The sequence below is a fragment of the Coregonus clupeaformis genome, unplaced genomic scaffold, assembly GCF_020615455.1.
Source record: "Coregonus clupeaformis isolate EN_2021a unplaced genomic scaffold, ASM2061545v1 scaf0278, whole genome shotgun sequence".
Taxonomy (NCBI): Eukaryota; Metazoa; Chordata; class Actinopteri; order Salmoniformes; family Salmonidae; genus Coregonus; species Coregonus clupeaformis.
Window position 1 is genome coordinate 61,430 of NW_025533733.1, and position 10,012 is coordinate 71,441.

The 10,012-nt window shown below is 45.4% G+C and overlaps 1 protein-coding gene across 1 annotated transcript in view; it reads right to left on the reverse strand.

Moving 5' to 3' along the window:
• LOC121536437 (BTB/POZ domain-containing protein KCTD16-like) overlaps positions 1–4,000 on the reverse strand; it is a 61,580-nt gene extending 57,580 nt beyond the window's left edge. Inside the window, exon 1 of the mRNA XM_041843700.1 lies at positions 2,473–4,000. Within this exon, the coding sequence (XP_041699634.1) occupies positions 2,473–3,313 (841 nt within the window). The 5' untranslated portion in view covers positions 3,314–4,000. The remainder of the gene's footprint in view (positions 1–2,472) is intronic.
• Between the last annotated feature and the right edge of the window lie 6,012 nt (positions 4,001–10,012).

The window sequence follows — 10,012 nt, forward strand, 5'->3', positions numbered from 1 at the left end:
GGCTTGCGTGGTCTGCACCTTGCCTGAGACTTGAAGGGATGCCTAGTGCCTTAAATCAGTGAGCTAAGTCTTCTTCCCTCATACAGGCGGCTGGTGATTGGTCTCTGATTGGTTAAATCCGAGTATAATAGAGTGCACGTACACTGAGTGTACAAACCATTAAGGACACCTGCTCTTTCCATGACACAGACTGACCAGGTGAATCCAGGTGAAAGCTATGATCCCTTATTGATATAACTTGTTAAATCCACTTCAAATCAGTGTAGATGCAGGGGAGGAGACAGGTTAAAGGAAGATTTTTAAGCCTTGAGACAATTGAGACGTGGATTGTGTATGTCAAATCAAATCAACTTTTATTGGTCACATACACATTTTTAACAGATATTATTGCGGGTGTAGCGAAATGATTGTGTTCCTAACTCCAACAGTGCAGTAGTATCTAACAATTCACAACAATACACACAAATCTAAAAGTAAAAGAATGGAATTAAGAAATATATAAATATTAGGACGAGCAATGTCTGAGTGGCATTGACTAAAATACAGTAGAATACAGTATATACATATGAATTGAGTAAAGCAGTATGTAAACATTATTAAAGAGACTAGTGTTCCATTATTAAAGTGGCCAGTGATTCCATGTCTATGTATATGGGGCAGCAGCCTCTAAGGTGCAGGGTTGAGTAACCGGGTGGTAGCCGACTAGTGATGGCAATTTAACAGTCTGATGGCCTTGAGATAGAAGCTGTTTTTCAGTCTCTCGGTCCCAGCTTTGATGCACCTGTACTGACCTCGCCTTCTGGATGATAGTGGGGTGAACAGGCAGTGGCTCGGGTGGTTGATGTCCTTGATGATCTTTTTGGCCTTCCTGTGACATCGGGTGCTGTAGGTGTCCTGGAGGGCAGGCAGTGTGCCCCAGGTTATGCGTTGGGCAGACCGCACCACCCTCTGGAGACCCCTGCGGTTGCGGGAGGTGCGGTTGCCGTACCAGGCGGTGATACAGCCCGACAGGATGCTCTCAATTGTACATCTGTAAAAGTTTGTGAGGGTCTTAGGGGCCAAGACGAATTTCTTCAGCCTCCTGAGGTTGAAGAGCCACTGTTGCGCATACTTCACCACACTGTCTGTGTGGGTGGACCATTTCAGATTGTCAGTGAGTGCCATTCAGAGGGTGAATGGGAAAGACAAAAGATTGAAGTGCCTTTGAACGGGGGTATGGTAGTAGGTCCAAGCGCACCGGTTTCAGTGTGTCAAGAACTGCAACGCTGCTGGGTTTTTTCATGCTCAACAGTTTCCCGTGTGTATCAAGAATGGTCCACCACCCAAAGGACATCCAGCCAACGGCAGGCCAGTGGTCGAAAACGGGTCATTGATGAAAGAGGACAAAGGAGGCTGACACGAATTGTGCAGAGCAACAGACGGGCTACAGTTAGTCAACTGACAGTCCAGTACAACGTTGGTGCCCAAAGACCCATAAATGAATGCACAACTCGTCGTACCTTGACACGAATGGGGTATGGCAGCCGACGACCTCACAGAGTTCCACTTCTTTCAGCAAAATACAAGACAATGCAGATGCAGTGGGCTAAGGAACGAAGACACTGGAGAATTGGAAAAAACTTTGCCTGGTCTGATGAATCCTGGTTCCTGCTGTTTCACACTGATGGGAGGACTAGGGTATGGATAAAACCACATGAGCACAAGCATCCATCATATGCCGTGTGTCAACATTGTAGGCTGGTGGTGTGATGTTGTGTTTTCATGGCACATTTTGGGCCCCTTGATAAAAGTGGAGCAACGTTTGAATGCCACAGGATATCGGAAAATCGTTGCCAATCAGGTGCATCCCTTCATGGCAGCAGTGTATCCATCTGCAAACTTATTTTTTTCAGCAGGATAATGCCTAATGCTACAAGGCTAGTATTGTCCAGGAATGGTTCCACGGACACGCCAGTGAATTCAGCTTACTGCGGTGGCCTGCCCAGTCACCAGATCTCAATCCAATTGAGCATCTGTGGGATGAGATGGAACGAGCTATTCGGAGTAGAGACCCACTACCAGCCAACTTGACACAACTGTGGGAAGCATTGGAGTCAACATGGGCCAGCATCCCTGTGGAACGCTTTCGACACCTTGTAGAGTCCATGCCCCGACAAATTGAGGCTGTTCTGAGGTCAAAAGGGGGTGCAACTCAATATTAGGAAGATGTTCCTAATGTTTTGTACGCTCAGTGTATATAATAACAAACTTTAAAAGCTATTTAAAACAAGGTGCAGGGATGATAGCAAAGGGAACCATATAGGCCTAATCCAACCTAGTCAGTCTGTCAGACATCAATAGTCTAACCTACTTAACTATTCCCTTTACTAAATCCACTTAAACAATATATTGTGACATAACTGTGGCCTAACCTAAAGGGCATTATTAAAGAACGTTTCGAGTGTTTTATGTGGGAAATAAACGTTCACTTACGGTAGAAGACGTACTGCGTGTAGTTGGACCAGACTTTCTCAGGTGCGTAATGGCTGATGGAAGAGGCGGTGAGCGACGAGTTACAGGCAACGATGTGGAACCCGCTCTCAGACAGCATGTCAAAGGCTCGCTCCAAGTGACGGAACCGGAGGAAGAACCGGGAGGTGTACCTGTCCACAGGCCTGTCCGCGTCTCGGCTCTCATTCAGGGTGTTTCCAAACACCTCTTTGGCGAGGCCGATCCTTCCACTGATGAAGATTCTGGGTACTACTTTTTTGGATTTGGAGTCAATCTGACTGTCCTTGACCCCCGGTGCCGTGCACGTGCCTTTGAAACCGACGGTTATGTATCCATACCTCCGGTCCAGAGAGTAGGAGGAATAGATCCTCTGGTCGCTGCCTAGCGACGCGTCGTCGAAATCACTGTGAAAAGGGTCGTCCTGAAACTGTTTAGATTCCTCGGACGCCAACAGTTTGACCAGTTTGGGGAGTTCAAAGTATTCTGCTTCCCGTTTTAACCTCCCTTTCTCCGGGAAGTGGTCCGGTAGAACGACCTGCTTATCTCTCAGATAATCCAATACATATCGGAACAGAAAACCATCTCTGTCGATAAAATAACGTCCCCGGAGGTCCCGCGCCAAATCATTCGAGGACCCCTTCTTGGTGGAGAATAACCGTCCCAGTAAGGAATTGGGGATGCTTGTTAAAGTAGGGAGGCGAGTGTAGTATACCTGTCCCCCTACGTTTAGTTCAATAACATCAGACGGCAGGTTTTTCACCGACCCTGTTTCTTTAGCGGGCTGGGTTTTACAATTCTCACTCAGTGCCATTTTTTTGTTCATGCACAAAACCAAATCCCGGTCACCGTGCAACGCGCAGATGTTCCCAAAAAGTTTTCAATCTATATGGGATGGAATAGCATGTATTCTGTGTGCTCATTAGACCTGCATACCAAGGACACCGTTGACCCCCATTACAACCCCCCCACAAAAATTATTCAAGACAAGTGCTGTAAAAAACCTCAGGTGCTTCAGTTAAGCCGCGCGTAAAATGCCTGCCGATCGTGCATGTCTTCTGTTGAATGAAATCGATCACCACATCCAGTGCATGCATCATTTTACACACATCCATTGCTTTGTCCCATTGCTGTGAGTCCATTGATATAATCCTACAGTGAAATCATCGTGACATCACCATTATTCCATCATCAATCGAACAAAAATTCAGCACCTCTGCATTTCAGTCCGTTCTGGATAAAAATGTCCAACTTCTTTGATTCTGCAAGGCAAGCTCCTGTCCTTGTTTTTTAACGCTCCGATGTAACTTCATCTGCCGGAAGCAAGTGCACGTTCGCTGTCCACTGAGACCGTGCTGAAATTGTCATGTGCGTGCAGTTATTTTCTTAAAGTTAAAATTGAATCTGGACGCCAGTGCAGCGCGCTCCCATCTCTCCGTCTCCAAACTGCTGTGCAGAGAGGAGAAGAGAAGTAACCGTCAGGCTGGCACCGGACTGAAGAAGGTTAGGATGATGATTCTCCAGCGGTGCGCGGAAAAACCATCATGCGGAGTAACGTCTTACATCATCATCTTAAAGGAAAATTACATTTGAAAACGTGCGACACAGAGTAGATGAACCTACATTTGAATGACATTCCGTTGGAAATAGATTAACATTCTGAAAAGTAGCCTAATAGGCTATAATAACATTAGAGTTTGAATTCAATTAGGGGATTTGAATTTGCTTAAACTTATCAGGTGACTAATTAAAAACCGTGAATTATATCATTTGCAAAAAGAAAATACCCACACCTTCCGTTTATTTGCTCCCCATTATTTATCTATGCAAATTAATAATGTCTTCATTGTCAATCACCAGCTGTTATTCCACGCTGTGAGGTTGCGCTGCCCTATAGGGGTACAGTGATTGGACTGGGTGAGTGGGCGTCACTTCAGCGCCATGGACAGGTACCGTTCCGCTGCAAGTGGCCATTGGAATGAGTGCGTAGCGTTGGCTTTCAATCCATGACGGTGGCAATGCACGAATACTTAGGCCTACTCGTCACAGTAATTATCTTTAAATAGCTCATATGTCGCAATGCATGTCGGCCTTTTCCAAGGTGTTATCTTGTTTGCTCTTTTAGGGCTGGCTTGTTTGGGCAGTTTTTCTCTGTCATATACACTGAGTAACCACACATTAGGAACACCCTTCCTAATATTGAGTTGCACCCCCTTTTGCCCTTAGAACAGCCTCAGTTCGTCGGGGCATGGACTGTACAAGGTGTCGAAAGTGTTCCACAGGGATGCTGGCCCATGTTGACTCCAATGCTTCCCACAGTTGTGTCAAGTTGGCTGGATGTCCTTTGGGTGGTGGACCATTCTTGATACACTCGGGAAACTGTTGAGCGTGAAAAACCAAGCAGCGTTGCAGTTCTTGACACAAACCCGTGCACCTGTCACCTACTACCATACCCTGTTCAAAGGCACTAAAATATTTTGGCTTGCCAATTCACCCTCTAAACGGCACACATACACAATCCATGTCTCAATTGTCTCAAGGCTTAAAAATCCTTCTTTAACCTGTCTCCTCCCCTTCATCTACACTGATTGAAGTGGATTTAACAGGTTACATCAATAAGGGATCATAGCTTTCACCTGGATTCACCTGGTCAGTCTATGTCGTGGAAAGAGCATGTGTTCATAATGTTTTGTATACTCAGTGTATAGTCATATGCTTGTAAATAATAGCCTATGCTCTTGTTTTTTGTTGTTGTCACATAGCTATTCCAGTGTTAGTATAAACAGATTGCACATCACCACATCCCCCTTATAGGTTACAGCCCTCAATGTGACCAATAGTAGGCCCTATACTCTTCAGACCCTTTTTCCTATTTTGGAAGAAAAGCAGTGAAGAAAAATCCTAAATCCTTTGAAGTAATAGAGACTCCTCGTGCCCGTGTTCTCTGCTAGGACATTGGTGGTTTGAGTCAGTGTGGACGGATTTTCTCCCTGACTGGTGGATCATTTCACCGAGTCAAATTCATGTACATGCAGTTGTATGTGGTGAATAAAGGTGATTCTGACTCTGGAATGTGAGAAGCACTGGTCATGCTTTACCCTGCATGATAATTCACTGTGTAGTGCTGGAGAGGGGTTGCTAAGCAGCCACACGTGGGGACCAGCGTCAGTGAGTGGGATCCAAACAGAAGGGATTGAATGCTGTGTTCCACTGCGGTTGATGATTCTTTCAGCAAGATTTTTTTCTTCTTTTAATGTGAGATTTTCATTTTTCCCTGGAGATTCTAGGAAACTGCTGTTATGTGTGTTGTTGTTTCTAGGCTTGGGCAACACATTTGGCTTGGCACCTAAAACCCTCACAAACTTCTACATATGCACAATTGAGAGCATCCTGTCGGGCTGCATCACCGCAAGGCCACACAAATCTAGTAAGGAATGAAATATAAGAATATATACATGTATGGACAAGCAATGACAGAGCGGCATGGACTAAGATACAGTAGAATATTATAGAATAGAATGCAGTATATACATATGAGATGAGTAGTGCAAGATATGTAAACATTATTAAAGTGACTAGTGTTCCATTTCTTAAAGTGGCCAGTGATTTCAATAGGCAGCAGCAGCCTCTAATGTACTGGGTATATGTTGTGAAATTGTTAGATATTACTTGTTAGAAATTACTGCACTGTCGACTGTAAGTGGCTTTGGATAAAAGCGTCTGCTAAATGGCATATTATTATTATAGAAGCGCAAGCATTTCGCTACACCCGCAATAACATCTGCTAAACACATGTATGTGACAAATAAAATTTGATTTGATTTGATGTGGGGTGCAGACAGTGAGTGAGTGTAGGCTACTGTGTTGTGTTGTGTTGTGTTGTGTTGTGGATATTCAACCCATTCCATAATGTATTTTATCTTCTTTGGAAACAAACAAATCCAAATGGATGAAACATTTCAGAGCGAGTTGGACTGCTGACTAGTGACAACAACAGATGCCATTAATCCTCAGCAGAGAGTCCTTAGTTCCTGTTTGTAAACCAAGCTGTTCCTGTCCAAACGAACAGACACTGCTATACTTTCATATTTATAATACTCTCTCTCTCTGTTTCTCTTTCTCTCTCCCTCTCTCAGTTCCTGCTGGTGCAACACTACCAGTTTCATATTTTTAGGAGGGGTTGAATTTCATGCCAGTTCAGCATGAATAATCTAAGACATTATGAGTCTCCATCTGAGAGTGATGTAAGACATTCTAGAAGTCCTATCATGTAACATAACTTCATCATTTGGAATATTTGAGAGCTCCAATTGTTGAAATCTGTGGTTAAAGCTCACTGACTGGAAAAGCCAACAATACCCTCCAAACAACGAAGAGCTAAGGAATGTGGTAAAAACAATGTACGAAACATTTCATACTTAAACTAACAAATAAGTCAGACATATTTAGAATAAGTACATAAACATAAACATCTTGCTTTGGTGGATTCACTTGAATTCCAGACCCTGTATCTCTAAGATTCCGAGTGGCGCAGCGGTCTAAGGCACTGCATCTCAGTGCTTGAGGCGTCACTACAGACCCCCTGGTTTGATTCCAGGCTGTATCACAACCGGCCGTGATTGGGAGTCCCATAGGGCGGCGCACAATTGGCCCACCGTCGTCCGGGTTTGGCCGGTGTAGGCCGTCATTGTAAATAAGAATTTGTTCTTAACTGACTTGCCTAGTAAAATAAAGGTAAAATAAAAATAAATAAATACGACATCACATCTAATGCTATTGACAGTATCTCCTCTCCTCTCCTCTCTAAATTGAGTCTTGGTGGTGAGTTGGTAAGGCAGTGTAGCAGCCTGTCAGCTGAGTCTTGGTGGTGAGTTGGTAAGGCAGTGTAGCAGCCTGTCAGCTGAGTCTTGGTGGTGAGTTGGTAAGGCAGTGTAGCAGCCTGTCAGCTGAGTCTTGGTGGTGAGTTGGTAAGGCAGTGTAGCAGCCTGGCAGTCTCTCATATTATCTAGGCAATAATACAACAGCATGCTGAAGCCCAAACCCTTCAGTCGCTGGCTATATTATCCCCATCCACACAGCACAGCATTACACTGACCTACATTCTAGCTCTTCTCTTGCACGCCACTCCTCCACTAATTTCTCTAGCTACAGCCAGCTCTCTGAAGGGGAGGCAGGAGAGAGAGAGAGCTACAGCCAGCTCTCTGAAGGGGAGGCAGGAGAGAGAGAGCTACAGCCAGCTCTCTGAAGGGGAGGCAGGAGAGAGAGAGCTACAGCCAGCTCTCTGAAGGGGAGGCAGGAGAGAGAGAGCTACAGCCAGTTCTCTGAAGGGGAGGCAGGAGAGAGAGAGCTACAGCCAGCTCTCTGAAGGGGAGGCAGGAGAGAGAGAGCTACAGCCAGCTCTCTGAAGGGGAGGCAGGAGAGAGAGAGCTACAGCCAGCTCTCTGAAGGGGAGGCAGGAGAGAGAGAGAGCTACAGCAAGCTCTCTGAAGGGGAGGCAGGAGAGAGAGAGCTACAGCCAGCTCTCTGAAGGGGAGGCAGGAGAGAGAGAGCTACAGCCAGCTCTCTGAAGGGGAGGCAGGAGAGAGAGAGCTACAGCCAGCTCTCTGAAGGGGAGGCAGGAGAGAGAGAGCTACAGCCAGCTCTCTGAAGGGGAGGCAGGAGAGAGAGAGCTACAGCCAGCTCTCTGGAGGGGAGGCAGGAGAGAGAAGCTACAGCCAGCTCTCTGAAGGGGAGGCAGGAGAGAGAGAGCTACAGCCAGCTCTCTGAAGGGGAGGCAGGAGAGAGAGAGCTACAGCCAGCTCTCTGAAGGGGAGGCAGGAGAGAGAGAGCTACAGCCAGCTCTCTGATGGGGAGGCAGGAGAGAGAGAGCTACAGCCAGCTCTCTGAAGGGGAGGCAGGAGAGAGAGAGCTACAGCCAGCTCTCTGAAGGGGAGGCAGGAGAGAGAGAGCTACAGCCAGCTCTCTGAAGAGGAGGAGGAGGAAGAGAGAGAGAGAGAGAGAGAGACATTTATGTGAATCTGCATATCCTGAGAAATTAAATTGATTTTTTTTCTTTGCAGTTTAAAATCAGATTAGTAAACTGCATGTAATGTAATATCCCTCCTCTTTGGTGGGGAGGCCTCATTGATTCACATTGCTCCCCAGGAAGCCAATGTGAAATACAGTTGAAGTCGGAAGTTTACATACACCTTAGCCAAAAACATTTAAACTCAGTTTTTCACAATTCCTGACATTTAATCCTAGTAAGAATTCCCTGTCTTAGGTCAGGTAGGATCGCCACTTTATTTTAAGAATGTGAAATGTCAGAATAATAGTAGAGAGTAGAGAGAATGATTTCTTTCAGCTTTTATTTCTTTCATCACATTCCCAGTGGGTCAGAAGTTTACATACACGCAATTAGTATTTGGTAGTATTGCCTTTAAATTGTTTAACTTGTGTCAAACGTTTTGGGTAGCCTTCCACAAGCTTCCCACAATAAATTGGGTGAATTTTGGCCCATTCCTCCTGACAGAGCTGGTGTAACTGAGTCAGGTTTGTAGGCCTCCTTGCTCACACACACTTTTTCAGTTCTGCCCACAAATGTTCTATAGGATTGAGGTCAGGGCTTTGTGATGGCCACTCCAATACCGTGACTTTGTTGTCCTTAAGCCATTTTGCCACAACTTTGGAAGTATGCTTGGGGTCATTGTCCATTTGGAAGACCCATTTGCGATTAAGCTTTAACTTCCTGACTAATGTCTTGAGATGTTGCTTCAATATATCCACATCATTTTCCTTCCTCATGATGCCATCTATTTTGTGAAGTGCACCAGTCCCTCCTGCAGCAAAGCACCCCCACAGCATGATGCTGCCACCCCCGTGCTTCACGGTTGGGATGGTGTTCTTCGGCTTGCAAGCGGCCACCTTTTTCCTCCAAACATAACGATGGTCATTATAGCCAAACAGTTCTATTTTTGTTTGATCAGACCAGAGGACATTTCTCCAAAAAGTATGATCTTTGTCCCCATGTGCAGTTGCAAACCGTAGCCTGGCTTTTTTATGGCGGTTTTAGAGCAGTGGCTTCTTCCTTGCTGAGCGGCCTTTCAGGTTATGTCAATATAGGACTCGTTTTACTGTAGATATAAATACCTTTGTACCTGTTTCCTCCAGCATCTTCACAAGGTCCTTTGCTGTTGTTCTGGGATTGATTTGCACTTTTTGCACCAAAGTACGTTCATCTCTAGGAGACAGAACGCGTCTCCTTCCTAAGCGGTATGACGGCTGCATGGTCCCATGGTGTTTATACTTGCATACTATTGTTTGTACAGATGAATGTGGTACCTTCAGACATTTGGAAATTGCTCCCAATGATGAACCAGACTTGTGGAGGTCTACAATTCTTTTTCTGAGGTCTTGGCTGATTTCTTTAGATTTTCCCACAATGTCAAGCAAAGAGGCACTGAGTTTGAAGGTAGGCCTTGAAATACATCCACAGGTACACCTCCAATTGACTTAAATGATGTCAATTAGCCTATCAGAAGCTTCT